General features: G+C 37.3%; 1 protein-coding gene across 2 annotated transcripts in view; it reads right to left on the bottom strand.

Moving 5' to 3' along the window:
* Positions 1-3,662: 3,662 nt before the first annotated feature.
* Positions 3,663-27,463, bottom strand: part of ptprga (protein tyrosine phosphatase receptor type Ga) — a 308,651-nt gene continuing 284,850 nt past the window's right edge. For both annotated transcript variants that reach the window (XM_067388598.1, XM_067388597.1), the window contains 15 exons: positions 23,391-23,482; positions 15,866-15,962; positions 15,555-15,637; positions 15,324-15,458; positions 15,090-15,224; positions 12,916-13,088; positions 12,691-12,826; positions 12,449-12,595; positions 11,564-11,657; positions 11,158-11,234; positions 10,570-10,698; positions 10,213-10,359; positions 8,767-8,909; positions 7,242-7,377; positions 3,663-4,750 (listed from right to left, as the gene is read on the bottom strand). In XM_067388598.1, the coding sequence (XP_067244699.1) occupies positions 4,604-4,750; positions 7,242-7,377; positions 8,767-8,909; positions 10,213-10,359; positions 10,570-10,698; positions 11,158-11,234; positions 11,564-11,657; positions 12,449-12,595; positions 12,691-12,826; positions 12,916-13,088; positions 15,090-15,224; positions 15,324-15,458; positions 15,555-15,637; positions 15,866-15,962; positions 23,391-23,482 (1,871 nt within the window). In that variant the 3' untranslated portion in view covers positions 3,663-4,603. The remainder of the gene's footprint in view (positions 4,751-7,241; positions 7,378-8,766; positions 8,910-10,212; positions 10,360-10,569; positions 10,699-11,157; positions 11,235-11,563; positions 11,658-12,448; positions 12,596-12,690; positions 12,827-12,915; positions 13,089-15,089; positions 15,225-15,323; positions 15,459-15,554; positions 15,638-15,865; positions 15,963-23,390; positions 23,483-27,463) is intronic.

Consider the following 27,463-nt stretch of genomic DNA (forward strand, 5'->3'; position numbering starts at 1 on the left):
TTTCATTTCAAGCATTACAATAAATTGCGCTGCCAATGGTGATTAAATCTAACGATCGCTTAGCTCATATCACATCAAACCGTGCAAATTATTATTATTGTTATACTTTGTTCTCAAATTGTTAATGATACATCAGCATTGTGTAACTATGTGAATTTAGTGTGTATTAGATGGTCCTCACTACAGAACAAAAGATCCAGGGAGATGGGTTGGATCTAGATCCAACTCCTCCCACTTTACATATCTCTAAACCTACCAATCTCCATCCCCTGTATATAAACCCACCCATCTCCACACCTCGGATCTAAACCTACCCATCTCCGCCCCCTGGATCCAACAACATGTGCTCTGTTTATCTTCCGCACGTGTGCACATGTACACAGACGCACATTTGTCTCGACCATTAAAGGTGCCCTAGAACCTTTTTTTAAAAGATGTAATATAAGTCTAAGGTGTCCCCTGAATGTGTCTGTGAAGTTTCAGCTCAAAATACCCCATAGATTTTTTTTTTTTAATTCATTTTTTAACTGCCTATTTTGGGGCATCATTATAAATGAGCCGATTCAGGATGTGTTGCCCTTTAAATGCTGACGCTCCCCTCCCACGGAGCTCGCGCTTGCCTTAAACAACATAAAAAAAAGTTCAAACAGCTAATATAACCCTCAAAATGGATCTTTATAAAGTGTTCGTCATGCAGCATGTCTAATCGCGTAAGTAGTGTTTATTTGGATGTTTACATTTGATTCTGAATGAGTTTGATGGTGTTCCGTGGCTAACGGCTAATGCTACACTGTTGGAGAGATTTATAAAGAATGAAGTTGTGTTTATGAATTATACAGTCTGCAAGTGTTAAAAAATGAAAATGCGACGGCTCTTGTCTCCGTGAATACAGTAATAAATGATGGTAACTTTACCACATTTAACAGTACATTAGCAACTTGCTAACGAAACATTTAGAAAGACAATTTACAAATATCACTAAAAATATCATGATATCATGGATCATGTCAGTTATTATTGCTCCATCTGCCATTTTTCGCTATTGTCCTTGCTTGCTTACCTAGTCTGTTGATTCAGCTGTGCAGAGATCCAGACGTGTAATCCCTTTCATAATGTTGGGAACATGGGCTGGCATATGCAAATATTGGGGGCGTACACCCCGACTGTTACGTAACAGTCTGTGTTATGTTGAGATTCGCCTGTTTGTCGGAGGTCTTTTAAACAAATGAGATTTATATAAGAAGGAGGAAACAATGGAGTTTGAGACTCACTGTATGTCTTTTCCATGTACTGAACTCTTGTTATTTAACTATGCCGAGGTAAATTCAATTTCTGAATCTAGGGCACCTTTAACACAGCAAGCCATGTTATTTTGTATGAAATAATCCTGAAAAGAGCACAAATACAGCAGAGATGCCAAGTTCAGCGGCTGGAATTAGCTGAGGTAAAGTGACGGCTCACAGACAGCAGCGGCAATCCACCTGTCACTCAAGTGACCACGCCCTTAATTATTCAGAACTTTAAGGCTTAATATTGTAAAAAAAAAAAAAAATTCACCCCCTCTTACAGTTGTCATGAAAGGCAAAATTAGCTATATAGACCAAAGCCACACTTTGATCCAGGCTGTAAACATATTTATGATGTAAAGTTAGGCATTTTAACATGGGGCTCAATGAGTTTCTGCTCTCTTTTGCAGCCTGTCCCTAGTGGCCAGTCGATGAATCACAGTGTAAGTCACCTCCGTATTGGCTTCGAGAGAAATGGGGGGAGGTTGCCGCTCGGTCCAGACCTTCTGCCGTCAGTCTGAAAGTCTGGCTACGCGAGACTAATGTTCAATTTTTAAAACATTTATCTCAACATTATTTATTTATGCGGTTGTAATTTTACCAGTTTATCAGTGTTGTTAGTGATTTCATTTGATTGGTAACAGCTCTACATAGTCTTGTTATTCCAACTATATTTATTGATTAAATATAAGACATTTCTCAGGCTGTAAACACGGATCTTTCAGATGAATTTGAGGAGTGCTGGTCTGGTCTTGTTCTCATTCTTCAGACTACAACACTATTGAAAAGAAGCAATCAAATACAAATAACAAATATCAAGCATCATAGACTCACTCCACACAATGTACTTAAAGTACATCAAAACTCATATTTTATTTTATGTATAGCAATACAATTTACATATTAAATAACACTATAATAGAATGCTTTGATATAGCTTTCAACAAAAAGAAAAAGAGAGGAAAAAAAAAAAAAACAAGAGAAAAAATCCTTTGTGTGTTATTCCAGATTACAAAAAGAGGATATGATGGTGACACCCACCTGCTTTGTATGACAGAATTATTCTTTGACTTAGAAGAGCTATTCTATTGCACTTCTGGACAATGAATTATTTAGATTCAAAGAGGAAAAAGCAAAGAAATACCACAATCACTGCCTTAGTTTATGATTGTTATGAATGTTTTTGGAATGTGATGTCAGCCACCTTCAGAAGGATCTGGGGACATTTTGTGTTAACCATCAATATGAGAACTAAACACAAAACTAAAACAAACAAAGTTGATTTATACGAAAATATATAACGTTTGCGACTATATGCCAGGATACAAAGCTTTCAGACAGCGATGGGTTAATGAAGCAAAAAAAAAAAAAAGAAAAAAGATATGTACATGATAATGCAAATATGTTTGCAAATGCAACCCACAAATAATGCTTGAGCAAGAAAAGGAAAAAAGGGGACACCACAGGACATAAATGTAAGAAAAGATTTCGAAAAGCAACTTGTCACCTCCAATGACTTTACGTGATGTACGAGCAAAGTCAGAGTATTACCCCAAATGTTGGAGAGATGTGACTTCATTTTTCAGCCTCCTTCTTAGGAGAAACAAGACATTAATTGAATAAACACCTTCAATAAGTGTCTTCTCCATCTTAACAGCATAACGTTATCTTTCTAAAGCATTTCCAAAGTCAAACAAAGATTTCACATCAAAAGAAATCAGTAATTGTATACATTCTCATTCACTTTAATTGCAACATAAAACAAAAAACAAAAAATAAAAGTGACATGTGAAACAAACAATTTTAGTGAAACGATTTTGTCAAAAAAAAAAGCAAAAAACAAAAACTTTATTTTGCCTGTGGAATCATCCTTTTCAACATTGTTTTTCCAGACACCACCAAAAACATTCTTTTTAAACACTTTCTCACACGTTTTGTGAATGGAGTGACAGTTTAGTCTTTGGTAAAAATTAATGAATCACGGGTCCCCTGTTTTTTAAGACTGATTCTAATGTTATATTAGCAAGGCCTTTGTGCTGTATGGCATGAGAGAACCGTTTATGATATTACAGTAACCATTTTTCCTAGCATATCTGAGGATCTTTGATATGAAATGACACTGTGAGAAGTCTGTTTAGTGAAGAAATGCTTAGTCTACAGGTTTCTAGTAAAACCAGTCAATACCAAACACAACACACACCTACATCACACACATACACACACCTGCCGAGGTGAAATGAGACTGTACAGAAGGCATCGAGAGACTTGTATACATTATTCTCAAAGTTATGGGACGGCTTATGACAGAGAACTATCTAAAAAAAAAAAAAAAAAAAAAAAAAAAAAAAACTAGGACAAAGTAGAGGAGTATAAAATTACAAAATTAAGTGGGCAAATAACAGAATTAACTCCTACATTATGAGTCCATAGGTAATGCGATATCATTACCTGTTCGGTCGCACTCAAGTGACACAAGTAGCAGCTTGCAGCATAAAGCAATGGCGAAATCAAACCAGCAGGGGGTGCTAGAGAAGTCATGAGCTCTGCGGATCCTTCGACCGAGCGCAGTGACTGTGACAGTTAACATTTACAAAAGCACAAGTTATCATGATATACGATATATTCATATATATTAAAAGCAGAATATGAATCATACAAAAGTTCACAGTAGCTGTTTTAATACCACCTTTTCAAAAGTAAATATGAGTTTAACTAGAAGCATAATGAATAGATCTACTATTTGGGGTGCGCAAAATGATCAAAGCAAACAAAAACCAAAAGTAACAGTCCATATAGCTCATATGGTCTTTCGTCGGTGAATCTGACGTTTTGTGGCGAGTCTTCGCAAGTTGGCCGTGGGATTAATCTCTTTTTCCAGCTTCTGAGGTGTGCGTGGAAATCGTTTTTCGTTTGTGGCGGTCGTTTCTAAAGCTTCGGAGAGCAGCTTTATAATGGAATGTCAAAACAACGGTGTGACAGTGAGAGTTCAAGCGAGTGAGACGGACTGACTGTGGTCGAGATGGTGGAGTAGGCAGTAACACTGATAGTTTCATAGTGCAAACTAGACAGAACTGTGTTTCATTTTGTTTTGTTTGTCGTGAACTCAAAAAACATCGGTGCAAATGTTCAGTAGGATAACATTAAGACATAAAATGGCGAAAAAATAAATATCAAAAACTTTTTATCAGTGTAAAAAAGTAATCAGGTTATTCTTTTAACCAAGAGTTCTGGCAAAAAAGGCCTCAGAAAAAGTCTGTCTTAGTCTTTGAAGTTTTACAAAGTTAGATTAAGTGCCTCTTCGCGCCTGTTCGGGGGCTTCAGACGAGGGACTCCATGCTTTCAGCCGGGTCCGATTCGTCAGACATGGCCAAACTGCCGTTTCTGTCCAAGGACATGGGGCTGGATCCGTTCTCTTTCGTGCTTATCAGGCTGAGCATAGCTTTGTAAAGGTACTGGTACTGTTCCTGAAAAACAGAGGGAGACGTACAACATGACTATAGAACGGGGCACAGAGGAAAGTAATGTTTCGTTTAGAGAACTAGACAACTAGCCCTTTTGCCCTCGACTAAAGATTCCACTAGTCGACTAGTGGTCGCTCATTTAAGCCATTAGTCGATTAATCTTGTTTATTTTAATAAGCCATAAATCATAATAATGAGCCTTTAAATGCCTATATATATAATACATAACCTAATGATTATGAGTGTGTCATGAGAAAACAGAAGGAGACTGTCTAAACATTTTAATAATTTACTGATAATGTTTTCTGTGTTTTCAGGTGTAGAGATTAAATCAATCTCTTCATCTCCGCAGTAGTGGACTCACCTATATGCATGTTTCGTATGGTTTACATAATCTGAAAATATTTATTTTCCATTTGAATTAGTATTTCTCATGTCTGTGAGGCAAGTATACTCTGAGTTTTGGTTCATGGTTTCTTAAGTTCACTGAGACAGCAGAAAGGTAATCCTGACTTTTTTCATTATTTTACAAAAGCACAACGTTTTGCTGTTATTGTGAGTTTACAGAAATAAAAGTGGACCCTTTACAGTTTGCATTACTCTTACTCTTATCTGTATGACCAAAATGACGGAGTAATTTAAGTTAAAGGGGCTATATGTAGGAATGACCTAGTGGTCGAAATAGGTACTGCAGTCCAAATTCAAAATATTGTTTGCCCCGCCCCCTCCATGAAAGATGCGGGTGGCCAGCTTGAGGACACGCAACAAGAGGGAGTGCAATTGACAATGAAAGCTGAGGAGACTTACACACTGTAAGCTGATGAGTTGATTTATCTGTGTTTTAATATGCTGTCGTTCGTAGAAATTTTTAAGGCTTTTTAGGTCAGGTAGAATCTGCAATTCTCTGACCCAGTTTGTTTGCTGGTTTCCATGGCTGCAATACGCTGTGTTTTCCGCCAACAGGCAACCTGTGATGTCGAAATACTATTGGATAAACTGGCAGCACATGGTTTTGCACGGACCAAAGCAAATACAGACGTTCCGACACGGAACACACATTTCAAAGTAGAATGTCTGGCTGTAGCATTGTTTTTCTGAGAAGCAAGTAGGTGAACTTAGCATGTTTCCTAAATATCTGCAAACATATTGGGGTATTTTTATGCTTTATTAAAGTGAAAATCTTACATATAGTCTCTTTAAATGCAAGTGATCGCACCGGCGCCTCCATGTCATGCAGTAAGTGCGCTCTCCACACAAACACTTGGATATGCGTGAAATAATAGCGCACATTTATCTAAGCTAACATTAGAGCGAGCGGATTTGTAATGTTGCTACTACTTACATGTTTCAAGTAATAAGCAATTTGAGGGTGATGAAAAGTAGGGAATGTTTGGATTTCCTGCTGTTAACGATCCGTCCCTCACAGACTGCATCACTTCGTCACTTCCTATGGAGGTTTTTTTTTTCTGCAACTAACCGACTAAAAAAATCTTGGTCGACCAAGCCTCTTCTAGTCAACTAACGGTTAGTCGACTTTTAGGGAGCAGCCCTACTATATTTTAACATTTTCTGAAAAACTAACAAAAACAAACAAACATGTGAGTGATGCCTGGCCGTGCAAAATTCGCTGCCACAATGCTATGATTTTACTAGGATGCTCAGGATTCTGGTCTCTAGATATGGCTCTGCTCCCTCTTTCCAACTCGAGTCCAGTAGGTGGCAGAAACGCACTTTTTTTGTTTGTATGTTTGTGTAGAAATGTCAGAAAGAAGCAGGAGAACATTTCCATAACTTATTGGACTGGAGTGTGAAGTGCTGAATGGTACACAAGGGATCACAGTTTTGCTGTTAAATGAATGATCCCGCACATAACATACAGAAGAAAAAAACAGATATTGTGACCCCAAATTAAGAATTTGTTTGTTCCCTCGTTTTAGTTAAGTCGTGACCACACTGTACTAATTCATTCTAATTCGAGAACGAATGAATACGTCATGGGAATTCATTTTTTGGCCACATTTTACTAATTTGTCCCTTTGTTTTAGTCCATGTTGTACAAATTCATTCTAATTCAAGAATGAATAAGTCATGTGAATGAATTTGTGGAAACATTATATTGATTTGTTTCCTCATTTTAGTTAAATCGTCACTAAGTTGTCTGAATTCGTTCTAATTTGGGAAATAATTTTCTGACCACATTTTATTAACCCGTTCCCTTGTGATTAATTCGGGAACAAATTAGTTAGCCATGGATCAAATAATGTTTTTTTCTTTCTCTGCATGTCATGTGCGGGGCTCTGTAAAATAATGCTTGCTGATCAATTTCATTTTGGTCAGAATTTTGGTGCCTTATTAAGCATTTCTTCTCTAGAAGAAATAAAGTCTAGGTTTGAGAGTGAGTAAATGATTAATTTGTGTGTGTGTGTCTGTGTGTGAACTAAACCTTTAAATACGACCTGTATATAAACATTTAAACCTTAATATAAACACTTACAATGTCGGTAAAGACTCCTGGTCTCATGAGGTTGATCATTTTGGCCACCTGATAGACCCCCACAGCTCCTTCACTCTCCAGCTGCTGTGACAGTGTGGTGAGAGCACATAACATCCCAGCAGACACTGCACCAAACCTGTCCACACACAAACATTTATATTGCTGTATACGGTAATATACACTGCCTGATATGTGTAGCTTTTCATGTAGGAAGAGACATCATGGCCACATTCCAGGATGACAATGTCAAGATTAATCAGGCTCAAATTATGAAAGAATGGTTAAAGAGTCATTTTCACACATGAATTGACACTTCTGAGTCCAGTCCTTAATTTCATTGAAAGTCTTTGGGATGTGCTGGAGGAGACTTTACAGAGTGCTCACCCCTTGCATTGTCAATACAAGATCTTAACCCAAAATCGATGCACTTCTTGATGGAAATAACATCACATTTATTCATCACAACTTGTCCTTTGAAAGTATAAACATAAATGTCGTTCAACCTATTTGGTTGGCCTGCACTCATATTTCACCTAACGTTCTGGCCCGTATCAGAAGATTATTATGGAGGCAGCTGAAGTGGATGGAGGAATGAAACTGACACGGCTGCTCGCTATAAGCGGAAAGTTTCTATTTCTACAGATTTCTTTTTATAGATCATCTGGTACAGGCCATTTTCTCTCTCATTTCATCTTGTGTTCTTGCTTCAGCAGTGTAATGTCTCCCACCATAAACACTATATTTAAGTGTAAGGGAATTGATTTCATTACTGTTTCAACTGTTTGACACCCTAAGATGCTGTGATCCAATTAGCTCTAACGAGTATCCTTAAATTTCAGCAGACATCACTTTGCAACAAAACGACTAACAATGGCCCCTTCATGTTTATTCATTATGTTAATGAGGTCTGCTTGCCTCATCTGATAAACATGGCGGACTAATTGAGCTTTTCAAAATGTGTAATGTTACTATGGTATCACCCTAAGAGCTATCGAAAAGATGGCTGTCTTAATTAGCATCGCGTTCATTAGCGGTGTAGATAAGCTAGTCTGTCAAATGCTCCTCCTGCAGAAGCTGTTGACAGAAGCAAAGATCTGGCTCTCCTGTGGAGCTATTTCTGCGCTCACCGTCTCCCTGGGGTTTGACAGAGAGCTACTTCTGGCTTGAAGGAATGTGAACTCTTTGTAGTCTTAAATGGAAGGCCATTTGTTTTCACTCAGTGAAAACTGAGACTAAATCCATCCAATTTCTAGAATGAGCTGAACATGAAGGATGGCCAAAAAGCTGACGTATCTAGAGTTAATGTTAATGCTCTATTAGCACATTAGGTACAAAAAGTATACACTATAAAGCGAGTATGAAGTAAGCTTCAAGAAAAAATGTTGTAGTATGTTACATTTCTGACATGCCATATATTATATCAGATAGTTAGTATGCAAATTGTGATTGATCAGGCTTGTACAGGTTTTCTAAGCCAAATTGTAAATTAAAAGAGGTACATTTTTAATAAAATAGCATTACTTACTCATCATGCACTATAGTGGGTCCATCTCTGGTCATGGCCTCTTCTTTGATGACATTGATGAGCTCAAAGGTGCTGCTAATGGGAGCGTCAGGGTTTGGCCATTTTGGGCACTGAAAATGACGAACTTCTAAAACATAATCATCCTACAGAGAGAAAGGAAGAGAGAGATAATAATTTCAAATTATTTATATAGTTTCACCATCATTTCCACAAAAATATTAATTAGCACAACTGTTGTTTAATGTATATACTAAGTATCCTTCATGGATAATAATAGTAAATGTTTCTTCAGCGCCAAATCCACATATTAGAATGATTTCTGAAGGATAATGTGACACTGAAGCTTTGCCATCTTAGGAATAAATTATTAACTAAAACGGGTATTGTATTTTTGATTATAGTACAGTTAGTTCCTGTCCTTGATTCTGATTGGTCAATAGCCGTGTTTTATTCACGATAAAACACAGCTATGACCACTTCACCCAACGGTTCTGTGTATCACTACACAACACCCTTAGCAACCACTCTTAGCAACGTAAACTGTATGTTTTCAATTGATAATGTTCATTGAAGCTTACTGTGTTATGTAGAAGAGAATTGTGAGAAAGAGATCGAGTGAGCGAGTTTATTACCTGCATTCAGATTTAGCATTTCCTATGTCCTATGTTCATAATAAAAAATCTGTTTAAATGTCTGATGTATTATCTTGTCCTTTTAACAGTTAAGGGGTTTTCAGCGCTAGTCAAAGCGTTTGTCAGTTGTGTCTTGTTCCACGTTCACAACAATTCAGTCTTTTCAATGTAAAAGTCTTCTATCTACTGACTGACACACTCTTTGCCGCCATCTAATGGCATAATAATGTAACTTCTGTTGCTGTTCACGGTCAGGGACTATTTGTTTCCAGCGGAAGGAAGACTTTTAGTTAAAGTTTACTTCATGAAAGTTGCATTGATACATATTTTTGGCTTTAATATTTGTATTGTGTGGTAACCGTTTTATAAAAGCAAAAAGGTACTCAAGGTACCCCTTCAGCCTTGACTTATTCACGATACAGCACAGAATATTTTCCCTTATTGCTTACTTAAATTAATGCAGCCTTGCTGAGCATAATAGGCTCCGTTTATTAACTCGTACTGCGAACGCCAAGGGGGTTAATAAACACCAAAACGCATCTTAATACCAGGTGGAAACTGGCCCATTGACTTCTTTAAATAACATTTAACAATTGTATCGACACTACACTTTGAAAGGTAGTGCATATTAATAATTATTTAAAATTAATATTTAAATATAATCAATTACTGATATTATAACAATATTTATAATAAATATACTTTATCTTATAATATTATATTATATACAGTAACATAATATTAGATGAAAAACATCAAGTTATTTATATATTCTATTCAGTTTCATTCCACATCTTATCCTTCAAAAACAGACCTGTGTGGCCTCCAGGATGAAGTCATGAATGATGATTTGCTCCTCATTGGAGAGACAGAGTCTGTCTTTACTGATAAGGGTGACTGTAAATGCCTCACAGTTCATGGCTTCCTCTCGACTCGGCCAATACACAAACTCATCCTCCGCCTGCGGAAACAAACGTGAGTGAGCATCGACGCAAATTAATTAAAGACTTTCAGAAAGACTGATGCTCTCACAACCAATTACCATAATTCACTGTTTACAATAAGGCATCAGCTGACCTTGAGGAGCACAGTCTATAACATTATCTTGAGTTTCCCTCCTTAGAGGCATGACATCACTCAAGGAACTTTGCAGATAGTATTGAATACCCACCAGGCCCTGGTTGTCTGGTAACATGACGATGATTTGAGCGTTGTGGTCCCAGATCATCCTCCAGAAATCTTTAGTGGTGTGAGGCAGGGGATGCTGGGTAATGATGAACTCATTGCTCCGGTAGTAGCCCTAGTAGTAAGAAAACGTTCAAAAAATGCAATCAATTATTTTGGCTTTCAGTATACAACAGGTAGCATCTATAAAAGAGACTCAAAAAGTGCCCCAATTTACCTACCCTATCTAGTTAGTTAATTTCAGTCACTTAAAAATCTTAGGGCTCAGGATATCACTTAGTAGTAGTTAAAAATGAAAAAATACAATGTGAAGTTTGTGTTCGATTTCCTAATGCCTGTTTTCTCATTGACATGTCATCTTTGAGCCATGTATAAACCCCTTTCTATGTACTATTTAAAAAAAAAAAAAAAAGGTGTGCTCAAAACCAAAGCACAGGTGCTGTAAAACCAACACTGCAGCAAATGTTCACTCGTACGAGCGTAAAACAGAACAGTTTTCCCCAGAACACTGAGTGCTATTTAGACATCCAATACAGGTTAATGTCTAACTGTAGTGGGGGTGCTGGGTACTCACCATTATATAAGATGCATTGATGTAATCTGTGCCTTTCATTCCAGGCAACGGTGCGAGACCAACACGTGCTCTTTCCGCTGAGAGGGACAAAAACAGCCAATCATGATGCAGAATAACCAAGCAGGTCAGTGATGTGATCTCATTAGCTCAAACAGTGCTGCAAGCACAGTTTTGAAAGATGTATTCAAGAACATTAGTAAAGATAACTGTCATAAAGGGCCAAGGTATGTGAAAAAGAACAAAAAAAAAAAGAAAAGAAAAGAAAATGGCCTCAGACACCACAGTACACAATAAGCAATACCTGATAAATAAACTGGGTGTGCTATTACATTTACATTTAGGTTACAACAGATGCTTCAATGCTAATAAACCTTAATTGTCATATATTTTAGCTTATGTTACTCACATGGGACAACAGAAGAGTTGCGGTTCTTCTCCTTGTTGCATTCTTTCTGAGCACTGAAGCACTCCACAAATCTTGCATTGCACTGAGTCACCAACTGTTCATTAAGGACAAAGAATTATTTTTTCTTTATTTCAAAGTAGCATGAATACATCACATAAGACAAAGCCAACCGTTTGAATTCAACAGGAAGGAAATATGTCCATTTGCTGTCTATGAACCATAAACCGTGAGAATTTCAGGGCTCAATAAAGAAAAGAAAAGAAAAGAAACAAGGAAAATGAAAAGAAGAAAAAAGAACCGAAACCAAAAGAAAAAAACCAAACAAAAAAAAACCAAACAAAAAAAAAACAATGAGCTGGACCTTCTTATTTTTAACAAAACAAAAGATTTTGTTATGACACAAAACAAACACAAAACAAAACAAAACAAAATATTCCTAACATTAAGTACTGCAACTCAAATCTTTGGAACTTAACAGGAAGGAAATATGTGCCGCAGCTGTAAAACGTGATGTGGATTTATATTTGGGTATTGAAACCGTACCAGACAGAACTATAAAAAGTGAAAATTTCAGGGCTCAATAAAACATTTTATAAACTCATGAAACTCAAGCAGACCACATATCACACATTTTTCCCACACAGAACCTGTCAGACTTGGGGTTTAAGTCACAGTGTGCTAACCGGGTATGAAATGATAAAGTATTAAGCGATAAAAGTGAGCCAATTACTTTGGTTCAAAATTCTTCTCTGCATAAATGTGCATTAAAAATAAAATATCTTCTGATATGCTGAGAATGTGTCACACATAGCAGTTCTGCAATCAGTTTGAACAGACAAATTGCTTGTCGAAATGACTTTGCATACGGGAAGAGATAGTCCCCACCTTGAACTGCTTCTCTAGTCGTGTTTTGCCCCCTGGGCCTGGCGTCAGGATGTTGTTGACGTAACTGTGCAGCTGACTGGAGGGCACCTCTGTTTCCTTCCCAAGAATGGCTTCCATCAAGGCATCGTGGATGAAGATATACTGCTCCTAAACACACAGAGACAGACAAAAAAAAACAACAGAGAGATAAAGAGACATGCTCGATGACACACAAACAGAACAGATTTGGACTGGTGACTCACCTCCGTTTGGACCAGGTAGTTTCTCTGAGTTCGTATATGTTTGAGGAAACCCAGCACATTGACTGAGCCTTTATCCTTCAGCTGCTGTAGCATGCTGTCAATCACAATGTAAGTTCCGGTCCTGCCCACTCCAGCACTGAGGAAAATACATTAAAAACATGTAAAACTGTTTGTTTTTGCTCTCTTTAGCCATTCAATTAGCCAGTGGAAGTGTGTGTGTATTACCTGCAGTGTACAAGCATGGGGCCCATCTCTGGAGTCTGTGCGGCAGAGGACTTCCTGACGAAGGTGAGTACAGGTAACGTGTACTCAGGGACACCCATATCTGGCCACTGAGTGTAGTGATACTGCAGAACTGTTCTCTCACTCTGACGGCCCTTAGTGTTACCCTTCTGACCCTGCAAACATAAACAGACAAAAGTCTCACAACTACATATGACTCTTCAACATAAAAGGACAAAGAATTAGAACACAGATGTCTGCTGTTTTTAAATTAGTCCAAAACGAGACACAACACAATCTGACACAAGCAAAGCTAAGTAACAAAAAACAAAGAAACAAGCAAAGCAAAACAAAATAAACAAATAAAATAAAAACAATGCAAAGCAAAACAGACAAAGCAAACAAACAAAACAAAACAAAACTAAGCAAAGCAAAGCCAAATAACAACCAAAAATTCTTAAACCCGGCTACATTCTAAATTGACAACGTATTGCATATTTACTAACCTAAGCCTTAATATATTTGCAATACTGACTCATTTATTATTTTTTTCAAGTGAGAATCATCCTTAAGTCAGTTTTTTAAATATTTGTTTGGATATTTTCAGAAACTTGGCCCTGCCAGGTAGCAAAAAAAAAAAAAAAAATGCTTTTTTTGGGAAATAAATAAAAAAATAAATAAATTAAACAACACAATGCAATTGTGTATGACAGTCATTAAACACAAACACTCGATTAATCTCCATATATTCAAATTACCCTTACTCGACATCAAACTTGCAGCGCAAATGATTTCTTTTGTGTGATTTCTTTCTTTTTTTTAACCATACATTACCATACATGCTTTTTTCCTTGCCGCATAAAAAGGTGGCACCTAAACTCACATCTAACTGGCTGCTATAAAAAGACTCTTATTTCTTTGCTGCCAGTGGCCTTGGCGTGGCTCTGTGTATTATGAAAGAGATTTACACAGAAAGCAGATCGCTCTCACTGACGCTGTGAAGGCCAGGGCCTTGCATAAGCTCCTTAAGATATTTTCCTCTGGCTTTTAATGCTCAACCCTGCCACAATCCTTCACACAGGTAAAGGAAAGCAAGCCAAACCATGCATAATTACTATATGGATCATTCTATTAAATGAGTGCCTTTTCCAGTTTAATGAGGTGATTTTAAAATAGATGTATATACAACAGTCTATCTGAATGAACAAATATTGTGTATAAGTGATAATAAATAATCACCTTGGAATTATAAAGGTTCTATCTGACATTTTTGTCAAAATATTCTTATTCTGTAACTTTTTTTTTCAAAATTTTTTTTTCAAAGTTGTGCTTTTTTTTAGAAAACAAAAAGCTTATATCTACAAAGGAGTATGGAATGCAAAAACTTTGAAGCTCAATATCTCAAAACTGCTCAGAATGCAGATAGAACATTATAATTCCAAGGTGGCGAAATGGCATTGTGTAACAGGGGAGCAAGGGAGGCAGGCTGAGAATAGGAACTAAGTGCAGGATATTTAACAGGAACTAATGAACACAAATAGTAGGAACACAACAAACAACTGACAACCTAACACACCAAACTCTGAGGCTTATATACACAGACACAGGTGTGAACAATGAGGAACCCAAAAAACAGAAACAGTTTATTAAACTATATCAAACACTAAATCAAACGTATACATAGCAGTCAAAACAAGAAACAATGATATGACACATTGTACTATTGCAAGCTAAATTTATTTTAATATCTGTTGAGAACTTAGGACCCTTCATGAAGGTGAAACGAATCAAAACGAGAAGGTAATAGGCTTGACAGTTTAATTTAACAAACATTAGAGTTGTCAAAGTGCCGACTTCGGTACCAATTGGTACTGAAATGTAAAAAATTTGAGCGCTATTGAGCGGATTCGTAAACACCTCAGATTGGCCATTGTGTTGACATGCTTATCTGATATGTCTGTGATTTTTTAATTTGCTAGTTTTTATTTTCATATACTTGGAGAGGCTGGAAATACACGGGCGGGGAAAGGTCAAAAAATGTGTTTCGAACAATGTCTGTTTTAATTAATAATAAAAGTTGGCATCAGCTATTCATTGCTAAAATCATTTCTAACCCATTTTCAGTGTACAGCATGAGAATGTGCATGAGAGATGGAGGCGAGATGAAAACTGTATACCTTCTTTACTTTGGTGTTTCTGATAGCGAAGATGCGGAGTGTGTAGCACGCCATTACTTTGGTTCTCTTTAGCGTCACCACAATATTACCATATTCCTCACTGTTCTCTGTCGGCCAGTACTGGTCGCATTTTCTCTGTGAGATGCACACGAAAAGGGAACAAAGTTTAAAGAGGCCATATGAAACAAATGGTTTTTCGACGATTCAGAAATTGTAATGGTTGTCAGAACTCACTCTGCCTTTCTCCACCAGGTTAGTGATCATGACTATAATGCCGGTGTTCTGTTCCCACACCATCCTCCAGAAGTCCTCGAATGTGGATTTGAGAGGACCCTGAGCTGCTATGTAGGCCTTGGGTTTGTTGTAGCCCTGTAGAGGAGAGAGAAACAGAAATATACATCACACACAGTCAAGTTTATTCACAATGAAGCTCTCACATCAATGTGCTCTGCAGACATCACTCACATCCACATAGTTGGCATTGATGTAGTCACTGTGTTTGGAGTCTTTGCCTGCCAGAGGCCTGAGCTTCACTCGACTGTGGTCGTCTGGAGGAAGAAAGAGAGATGGACAGTGAGAGGCACGTCTGATCTTTATTTACTGATTTACTGTCACTTTAGATCAATTTAATGCTGAATAAAAGTATTCATTTCCATCAAAAAAAATCCAAACTGAATCTATACTCTACTGTATGTACATTTTCAATTAAATTCTAAGACTTTAAAGACTTTTGGACCCCTACCGTATATGTGTGAGAGACATAGAAAGAGACTCACAGGCTATGATGTTGATGTATCTGTTTTTGTGCTTATTGTCAGGGTGGTTGGAGTGTTCTGATGTGATCTTCATATCTGCTGTGCAGCGCTGCACTTCCTACAACACACGCGTATGAGACATCATGAATTTCATTTTCATAGTTTGGCATACAAAAAACCCATAATATTTACAGAGCAGGAAAGAAAGAAATGTCATTTTCCCCAATACTCAAACCAAGTGTTATCTGCAAACAAATGATCCTTTTCAAGGTGATTTTAAAATAATTCATAATTCATTCATCAGACGCTTTTATCCAAAGTGACTTCCAATGATGAATATAACAAGTGAATAGTTCATCACATTAACTACTACATGAAACAAGAAAGTGATCAAATATGATTAATTTTATACAGTATATATATTGTTTTTATCATTTGCTGTTTTGCTTAAAGGATTTGTTCACTTCTGAATGAAAATTACCTGATAATTTACTCACTCCCATGTCATCCAAGATGTTCATGTCTTTCTTTCTTCAGTCGAAAAGAAATTATTTTTTTATTTTTTATTTTTATTAATTATATTAAAAGGATTATTCTGCATACAGTGAACTTAACTGGGGTTCAACGGGTTGAAGGTCCAAATTTCAGTTTCAGTGCAGCTTCAAAGCACTCTACATGATTCCAGATGAGGAATAAGTGTCTTGTGTAGCGAAACGATCGGTTATAAAACAACAACAACAAAAAAAGTTTTAACCACAAATGCTTGTCTCGCACTAGCTCTAGGGCTGGGTATTGACACAATTTTCACGATTCGATTCGATTATTATTCACATGCTTGTGATTCAATTCTATTATGATTTTGATTCGATTCAATTCGTTTGTTGATTATTTTGGATGTAGTATTTCAGTTACGGTACATGGCAAATTTTCTAGAGGAAAAAAAATCTCTAATTTTTATTTTTTATTTTTCATTTTCAAATTTTATTTTTGAATCTCAAAATAGGATGGGCGTCATTTGAAATCTGAGACTTTGCTTCATATAAAAAGTAACAAAGATTATTGCGATTTATTGGATGGGAGGCGCTACATATTCTGCTCATTCATCAAATGAAAACAGACTAATCGATTTTTGGGATTTAAGAATCGATATCGGTTCGTAAAAATGAGAATCGATTAAAATTGAGAAATCTATATTTTTTACCCAGCCCAAATGAGCTCTGTGATGCACCTAATGAGCTCTGTGATGCACCACACATTACGCTGAAAGGTCCTGTGTGACGTAGGCAGAAGTACCGCGGTAGGGCGGAAAACGTATATTTTTAAAACTTAATCTTTGCACGTTCGCTTTGTAGACACTGGATCGGTACTTCCGCCTACGTCACGCATGATCTTTGTAGAGCTAATGCAAGATGAGCATTTGTGGTTAAAAAGTATATACATTTTTATTTATTTTTAAGAAAATGACTGTTCGTTTCGCTAGATGAGACCCTTATTCCTCGTCTGGGATCGTGTAGAGCCCTTTGAAGCTGCACTGAAACTGCAGTTTGGACCTTCACCCTGTTGTACCCCACTATATGGAGAATAATCCTGGAATGTTTTCCTCAAAAACCTTAATTTCTTTTCGACTGAAGAAAGAAAGACACCAACATCTTGGATGACATGGGGGTGAGTAAATTATCAGGAAATTTTCATTCAGAAGTGAACTAATCCTTTAATTCCAATTTGGTTTTATATTTTGTTATCTAATACAATGATATTCCTACATTGTTACATGTGACATACAGTATTAAAGAAAATAGCAAATTCTCTGTAGTTTGTAGGTAGCATGTACAGCAGGTTCAGCAGAGTTAACATCCTGAGGCTGTTAACAGATCTCTCAATAAACACATGAACACATGACACAGTCTGTTAACAACAAAAACACCGAGTCATTTAATTGATGTACCGGAAAACAAGAATTGGCTGTGTGTGCATTGGTTGGATGTGTGTTTGTATTGCATTTGGAGGGTGTGTGGACACGGTTGTTTAAAACCACAAGATGTTTGAAAATCTGCCAGGGGCTGTTTTCAATGAGTCTCTCGTCTGCACACACGCACCTGTGAGGTTTCTAGTTACCTGCACCTGAATTAACCCCGCTCATATCCGGCTACTTCACAGAAGGCCACAGGAGAAAGAAACATTTATGTGAGGATGGTCCACGACTGTCAGTTCTATTCAATCGTGACCTGTGAGATCGTACGTGATGCTGGTGGTATTACATGAGGTTTCTTTTTTAAAGTCAACACGAACAACCCATTAACCAACCTATTTTACTTACTGGAATGAAAAGGTATTCAGCAAGGAAAATAGTTTCATTGGGAAATGATTGGATGTTGAAAAGTGTGCTTTCCAATATCTGAATGCAACTTTGCAGGCGATTGTGAAAAGGAAAAAAGTAGAAATCAAGCCATGCAGGGAATTGAGATGATGACCAAGACGAGGAGGCTGAAAGTCAAGTTCACCCTGGAGAGCATCTCGATGTGAATGGTTAACTGATAACTGAGACGTTTTAGTTAATTGACCAAATGTCCATGTCAAACTCTACAATTCAGTATTTAGAAATGAATGTAATGTTAACTTAGTCAACATCAAATATATCTTTAATCATTTTTTGATGTCTGTGAATAAATGTCATATTTCAAAAACTCTACATTCTAAGAAAATTACCCAAGTTGGGTTAAATATAGACAACCCCAGCGATTGGTTTGTTTTGACCCAGCAGTTGGGTTAAATATTTGACTCAACCTGCTGGGCAGTTTTATTTAACTTCACTATTGTTTAAAAATGACTATATTGCTCACTTAAAATGAAGCTAAAAGATTGTGATTTTTAATCAATAGTTAAGTTAAGTGAAGTTCCTAAACGTAATTTAGGGAGGAGCGAGCCCATCTAATCTTCCAATCAACAGCCAGAGTATAGCTTACCTCTCTTCAGTCTCAGCTGTTTCAGCATCCCTCCACCTCCCCAAACTCCACCTTCATTTCAGGTACCTTGCCCTATGTAATCACATCCTATATTTATTCACTGGGGGGTGTATCAGAGCTCGAGTTGAAGATGCTTCATCGAGCCCCTCCTCAGTGGACAGCAAGCCAAATTAGCTAACCTAATATCCTAAAGATTATATGGGCAAACGAACTCGTTAAATAAAAAAAAAAAAAGTGGTACCGGGGTACATTGATATATTTCTTTTCATCTTAATAAAAGAAATTGAATATTAATTCAATCCTCCATATGACAGATTGTCACAGAGATGAACTCCGTGGTTCCCTCCTCTGGCCATCGGAGGGACCCATCTCCCGAGTACTGACACACACACACGCACATACACACTACATTTCCCATCAGCCCGTGCCTAATGATACCCATTACCTGGACTATAAAAGACTCTCATGCCCTGCAGTTCATTGCGAAGTCTTGTTTTGCCTTGGTGAACATTTCTGAGCGTTATTACCCTGTTTGTATTCCTGTTGCTGATCCTGTTTGTTACCCGTCTACGATCACTGCTGCCTGCCTTTGACCCCCACCTGCAATCTTGTTCTGTGAGTGATATCTGCCTGTCCTGACCCTCTGCCTGTTATCTGACCACGATTCTGCCTGTCCCTGTTATACCTGTCTGCTCCTGTTTGACCCTGCCTGTATTACCACTCTCTTACTAATGAAAGCATGCAAATGGATCCCAGCAAGAGTGATGATTCGTTACACAGATGATGATTGTTTGTATAGCATTGTTTACTGATGTAAATCCATCCATCTTCTATACCGCTGACCGGACATCAGTATAAAGAAGTTGGGGATCGTTAGGGAGCCTAAAGCCTAAAAAGAACATTCTATTTCTGTAAAAAAACAAAACAATCATGGCTAACCAAAAGCAAGTCCACAGGTGCTGCAGTCAAATAGACCCCATTATAATCACTGACACTGTCTACACTGGATACACTGGACTACACTGGACGTACTCTGCGCACTTGAGTCTGTTGATAATGTGTGACATGTCCAGTTTGAACAGCGATGAAGAGACTTCAGAAGGATCTCAGCATTGGTTTGTATTTAATAGCGTCCCGGATCACATCGGAGGATTATATGTTTGTTCTGAGCATTTTGTTTTCTAAATGAGGCACAGTGTAATGGAAAAAACTTTTGTTGACAGATGAAGCAGTCAGCTGTATTGGATCTGACAGCAGTTGAATCACCAAGTGTAAGTAAATGATTTCATAATGCTTAGTCTTTAAATGATGGTTTTATATGGATAGTATTTTTGAAAGCACTGCAATAGCGAGTGGCAGTTGATATTGTTTTTCTATGCAATGACGTTATCCAATCATTAAAGTGGCAGATTACTGACAAGTGCTCATTTCAGACAGAGGGTCAGAATGAAGGCTAAAAATGATATTAATATATGTTTAGAATATAAAATTCGATTTTAGAATTTTAGAATAGCATGCACAAAAACAACAGGGACATTTATTAAGCAAGTAAATAAGGTTGGTTTCAATGTCATGTTGTCTTTAAAGAGTGTCTTACAACATTAAACAAATTAAATAAAAAAATAAGACAAAACTACAATAAAAACCATAAGGAAATAAGTCTGTCATCCACTGCTTTTCACAGACTCTGATCTGTCTTCCTCTCTGGTGTTCTCTATTCACTCGTCTCTCGCTTTTAGTTGAATGGCAAACTTCTCCAAGTGTCCTCTTCCTTTTTTTCCCTTTGAGTCACTTTTCTTTCCCCCCTAAAAAACTCATGCATATAATCCCCGTGCCTGTCCGGACCTAGCCAATACCCCTCCTCTCCTCCCTGGCTCCCATGATCGCTGCCACCCCAGCCACTGCTTTTTTTCCTGCCCCAGTTGCACAAAGCCACTTGTCAGGGGCCTGGGGGGCTCCATCCAAAGGGGGTTTGGCTCAGCTGTCTTCCCTCTTTTTCTCTGCTCAAGTAGTGGAGGCGACAGAGAAGGGTTAGGAACCACAGAGGAATTCATTGAGGGGAAACAGCACCAGAAACCCCCCATGGAACCACTTCCCAATGTCCATCAAGCCCACATGAGCACAGGCACACACTTTTTGAGGCACTTCCCTGCGTCAATCAAGCCACCATGGAACAAAGGGGCCAAGTGAGGCCCTCTGAGGAACCTTAGTGACCCGCACACCTCCCCTTCTCTCCTCCCCTCATTCTCTCCTATGAAGGAGGGAAAGTAGAAGACCTACTTTGAAACTAAATTGAAAGATTTTCCTTTCCATTATGACAAACACAACAGATTACATTCACTCAGTAGCTATGTTTTTATGTACATTTTGAAATATCGCATCAGAAATGAGTGATAGAAACGTCCAATTTCGGGGAAAAAAATAAATAATTCGTATCACATGTGTGTAATGCTTAATATTTGAGAAGAGTTCAGACGCCTCTGGTTTATTGTTTTCTTATACATAAGTGTTTAGATGAAACCTTCACGAATGCTTAGTTACAGTGTTTTATTTACTTTTGGTTACTAGGTTACCGATACCACCGTCATATGCTCAAACAACTTGATGGAAACACACCAAATTTGCATTAATTGGAAAAGATTCACTTCACAGAAACCCAGCTAGTGTTCTGGATTGACAACTGTATTGACACCTGTATTAACAGGTGCGCAGCAAAAACAATAGCGCTATTCAATTAAACGTTTTCTTCGATATTCTGATTAATTAAACAAATATACTTTGAAAAAAATGGTACTTCAGGTTGAAGGTGGCAAAATTGAGTTGTCTCAAATAAATACAAAAACGTGAGAAATGAACAACTGGCTATTAGTAATTAATCAGTGTCAGAAATACATTTTTATGAAATAACATTTTCTCACCTTTAGGACATTGTTGCTTTTCTACCAAAACTGGTAGATTGTTTGGCTGTTATTTATTAATTTAATTTAATTTAATTTAATTTAATTTAATTTAATTTAATTTAATTTAATTTAATTTTATTTAATTTAATTTTTTTAATTATAAGATTAACTTTGAAATAAATGTCTTGAAATGAGCAGAGCCACAGATTTAAGCAATATCTGTATAGCTTATGCATAAAGTACAATAAAGATTTTACAAATAAAAATTGTAAATAATTAGTGGAGAATTTTTGCCGAATATAATCTTAAAGTTTATTATAAAATAAAATCAAAGAATAAATAAATCAATAAGCAAGCTTGTAAAATAAATACAAGTAAATAATACAAATTAAAATAAATAAAAGCAGGTAAAAGTAAATACTGTTTGCATCCTTTCAACTCAAGACCAGCTCAGATAGTTTTGCTGAACTGCTTACTTAACAATTCATCAATTCTGGTGGAACAATCAATTTTGGCAACGTCTGCAACAGCAAACACGTGTGTTGTCACGATACTGGAATTTCCAACGATACATTGAAAAATATCGATATTCGATACCACAGGGAAAACTGCCATTTTTGGAACGTAAAACAGTTGAGAGAAAACACATGTTGTGTAACAGTATATTAGATTCGTGCATACGCTCTTAAAGTGACAGCAGCCTAATAAATCTGCTGCTGTCATTCAAGTCAATCAAAGAACAAAAGACGAAGAGAAAATCAATGCTTCTCTTGAAGGTAAGAAATACTACAGAACTGAAAGTAATCAAATGTAAAATAACACTGAATAGTTTTATTGTAAAAATGAATGCTTGCAGTTAAAGTTACAAAAGTTATTTACTTTTGTAACTTTAACTGCAAGCATTCATTTTTACAATAAAACTATTCAGTGTTATTTTACATTTGATTACTTTCAGTTCTGTAGTATTTCTTACCTGAATACACTTTATTCTACTGTATTTGTGTCAATTCGCCGCTGGAGAGAAGAGAGAGTGAAAATGCGCAGCTGCTATCATTGTATCAACACTGCAGAATTGGACTGTTTCAGATATTTCATTATCAATATGAAATATCGATATTTTTGACAACACTAATGTGGGCACGGCCAGTTATTACTGCCAAAAAGACCTCATCAGGACACTTCAGAATCTTGACCCAAGTGTGTGTGTGTTTACACAGCTCTGATCTGCAAGCGATCACACATCGGGGCCAAACATTTCAGATCGTTCACCTGTGCTAATTACTAGTCATCCTTGTACAAACTGCCATCACATTAGTCTGACAGAATGTTGTTGTGGTTTTCTGGCTTCTGCGCCGCACTAACACACACAGCAGAGAGAGTCCAAACTCGGTGTGAAAAAAGATGCCAACGTTCAGATGGCCTAATTCATTCTCACACAGGCGGAGTTCAACTGGCTTGTCCTGTACGGCCACCTGCCAGAAATAACAAACATCCGCGGAGGGATCCCGGCCCAGCTGTTCACAGACAGGCACCAGAACCTGTCAACAGAACTGCTGCAGCGAGGCAGAGGGAACCACATGAGACGGGACCCGTGTTTACAAAAGTCTGAGGGAGTTTGCTGAGGGAAGAGTTATAGAGACGGGATATGCCTGTAAAGTGTGAGTGTGTGTGTGCAGATCTTACCTCAAACTCTTCTGAGAAGCCGTGTTGGTTGTTGGAGTAGAGTTCTGATACATGCTTGATAAACTGTTTAACAGGGATGGCCTCCATATCATCTGAAACAGAACCAAAAAAAGAGATGAATTTGGGCTTCTGTTGTCTTCTCAGGTGTGGATGTGTGGATGGTTGTTTAAACCAAAAATAAGTCTGTTAAAAATATATCCAATATTTTGACCTTTAATCCTTTTCAGTGTTGATTATTTTGGATAAAACAACAAACAAAAGATGAATTACCAATAAATACAATTATTAATTTAATTATTATTACCTCAATATTTTATATAATTATATAACAATTACACAAATTAAATGGTTCCTTTTTTTATTACATTTTAGATTTTCAATTTTCAAATTGTGATTGGCACTGAGGGAATACTTTTGGTATAAAATAAGTAAAAATATTATATTTTTTATGCTGCATCACACATTTTTGAAAACTGCACTACAACAATAGATTTTACTCTAATTCCTGGCAGCAAAAGTAGCATACAAGTGTTTCCAGTGCTGGTACATTGATCGGTCTTAACGGTAGCACATCTGCTTTAATCAACAACTCTATGCTAAGCTGACCAAACTGTCACTCAAATCTGTCTGAGTCGAAATACACACAAATAAGCCTGTAAAGAGAAAAATAAACAAACATACCCAAAATACACACACACCCTACACGTACCCACAGCACTGTAAAACTTTATTTAACTCATATCAGGACAGAAAAAAGCCTGTAATCATTGTCAAATTTAATTTGGTTAGAACAAAATAACAACTAAAATATATCATTATAATTAACATATAATTAAAATGCAATAACTATGATTACTACAAGTATGGTTACTAATTACTTTATCAATAATTTATATAATATGGTGTGATTTGAATTATTTAATCAATATAATATAATATAATATAATATAATATAATATAATATAATATAATATAATATAATATAATATAATATAATATAATATAATATAATATAATATAATATAATATAATATAATATAACATAATATAACAATCACATACACTACTGTTCAAGAGTTTGGGGTTGGTAAGATTTTTAAGTAAATATTATTAAGAGTTAAAATGTTAAGAGCAGTGAGTGATTTGAGTAATTGAGAGCTAAGCAGTGAGTCTTTTGTTGTTTAATTAATGTTAAAAAAACACAGCAGCAAGAATATTAGGCTGCTGTCACTTTAAGACATAATGCACGGATATACTGATACTGTTACACATGAGTTTTCTTTTTTAATTGTTATGTTCACTTAAGATAACTGACTATGTTTACTAGGATACAAGTCCAGACAGACATTTTGACTTTTTTCTGTTAAATTGTTTGTTCAAACGCAAGATGTGAAAGAGCTCAATTCAGTATTCGCATCCTGAGCTATCTGTCAGACGAACACGATTTATATTTTGCGTCTTCTTGCTAAAAAACATGAGCGAATGATAAACTTTCATGATCATGCAGCACTGGCCTGATCGAGAAAGTGACAGTTCAGTCATCTCTTGTCCATCGGGCAGTCCTGTCGATCCCTGCATTAGATCTAGCATGTTAATTCTCTTTACGTGGCATGTGTAAACCTCTCTCTTTCTCTCATGTTAAGTGCGCGTGTGTGAGAAAGCGACATAGGGTGCTCTCAGCCAAGAGCCAGTGTGTAAAGTTCAGCAGGCAACGAAATTATACCTGTGCTAAACTTATATTTTTCTGTGCTATACTTATATATTTCTAACTCAATCACAGGTGTCTGAAATCATACAATATACTAGCCATTGGCTAATTAAAAACATTTTTTAGTCGCCTAGGATGAAATTTAGTCACAAATGCTAGCGATTTACTATCATTGTAGAGGGTTGCTTTTGATCAATTTAATGCATCCTTTCTAAACAGAAGTATTAAAGGTGCTACAGAGGATCTTTTTGTCGACTGAGAAACCAAAGACTGTTACTGAGTTTTTGAAATGATCGAACAACCCCCCTCCTTCACAGCTCATTTCGAGGGAACGCCTCCCAAAACTCATGCACGAGTATTGGAACACGAGTGTTTACCGCCGGCATTCGCTGTGTCGTGTTAGTGGATTCATTATGTCGGACTCACCGCAGGTAACTCTTAATCTGCAGTTGTTACTCCTGTCTCCTGACAAAAACATTGCATGCGGCGCCTGTGGAGTGTGGAAAGTTACTCGCATGTCCCGCACAAGGAACGTCATGGCAGTGATTGACAACGATCATCGCGTAAACGATTGGCTGATGTTTTTAAGGCCCTACCTCGTGCACAGATGATGTATATTAATATTATTCCTTTCAGTGCACCTAATAAATAGTCTTTTATCAGTTAGTGAAGACAGTTTCAAGTAATATTGCAAAAATGTATGAAACAAAACATCCTCTGTAGCACCTTTAATTGCTTAAACAAACAAACAAAAAAAAAATCTTACTGACTCCAAACTTTTTAGTGTATAACAATATAATTAAAAACATTACTACAAATCACAATTACTGATTTACTGTGACCCGAGCCAAAAACTATCTAAAGCTTTTAACACTAATAAAAGGCGATCCACGCACCTTCTGTCTTTATCTTAAAGCGTCTATAGCTGAATAAAGCTAATAAAGAAATTTTGGCATCCATGGATGCCAGAAACAAACAGGGAAATTCAGCCAGAAACTGAAGGCTCTATTTAGCAGGAAAGCATCCATGTTTGAAAGGACAGTGAACTCAAAGCACCATATGAGCCGGAGCCAGCGGAAAGAGAGAGGGAGAGAGAGAGAGAGAGAGAGAGAGAGAGAGGCTGCTGCCCACACTAAAAAGATCTTTGTAAATACCGAGGCCAGTCCTCGCCAAGCTGGCACACAGATGCCTAAATTGGATTGAGGGCACCGTGCCACCGTTATTGTGAGCCGTGCCACCACGCAACAATGAAAATTGGTTCCAATGAAGTGCTTATGGGAAAGCCTGAGAAAATCAATGGCTCTCGTTGCATTAAGATCTTGGTTCCAATACACTGACTAAACCGGAGCTGAAACCTTCAGACCCTGAAAAATCACATACTGTCCACTTCAGTTCCACTACGCTCTCCGCTCATTATTTACCCCCACACACAAAGGCAATGTGAGATAGAGGCCAGTCAGATAAAGCCATTTTCTTGGCTCCTAACCTTAATGGCTAATGTGTATGTGTGTGTGTACATGCCAGGGTCCAGATGAACAACACTTGTCTTCTCTGGTAACCACAAAGACCCTGAAAAAACCTAACAAGACTAAGTTTCCTCAAACAGCTCTCTCAAAACATCTACTGTGTCTATATTCAACAAACTCTTCAATGTAGCTCACATTCATCAAACCCAGCTTACAGTAAACATGACATGGCCAGCCATTCCAGAAAATCATTTCTTAAAAACAGGAACTCCATTCCAAAATTCCCAACCACCGAGTGTCAAGCAGTAATACTTATGTAACTACAGAAAAGAGTCTTGCATACCTGTGCAAAACTCACTGTGTGGATGGTTGCCAGGGTCTTCCGAGGGTTTTGCAAGTGGTTGCTAATAGGGAGTTGTGGATGGTTTCCAGGGTGTTGATAGGGTGTGTGCATAGTGTGCCATGGACAGATGCAGATAGTTGTCAGGACTATCCAGGGTTGCCAGCTAGGCATTTGCTCGGGTCTTGCTGGCGGATGTTAGGGAATTGCTAGGTGATTGCTAGGACAATAATAGGCTATTGTGGCTGGTTGCCAGAGTATTGATAGGGTGTTGAGGATGGTTGTTATGTCCTAGTTTGGTGGTTGCTGGAGTTTCATGGGTGGTTGCTAAGGTAACCAGTAGTGTTGAGTAGTTTTGAGTGGCTGTCAGGACATTGCTCGGGAGTTGCCAGGGTGTTGCTACCCAGGTAGTTGCTTGTTTATTGTTGTTTGTTATTAGGGACCATTGGGTGGTCATCAAGGCATGGCTAGGTGGTTGCTGGGGTGTTGTGGGTCATTGTTAAAGATATTATTAGGATGTAGTGGGTGGTTCCCTTTGCATTGCTCGGTGATTGTGGGT

The sequence above is a fragment of the Chanodichthys erythropterus genome, chromosome 6 (genome assembly GCF_024489055.1).
Source record: "Chanodichthys erythropterus isolate Z2021 chromosome 6, ASM2448905v1, whole genome shotgun sequence".
NCBI lineage: Eukaryota > Metazoa > Chordata > Actinopteri > Cypriniformes > Xenocyprididae > Chanodichthys > Chanodichthys erythropterus.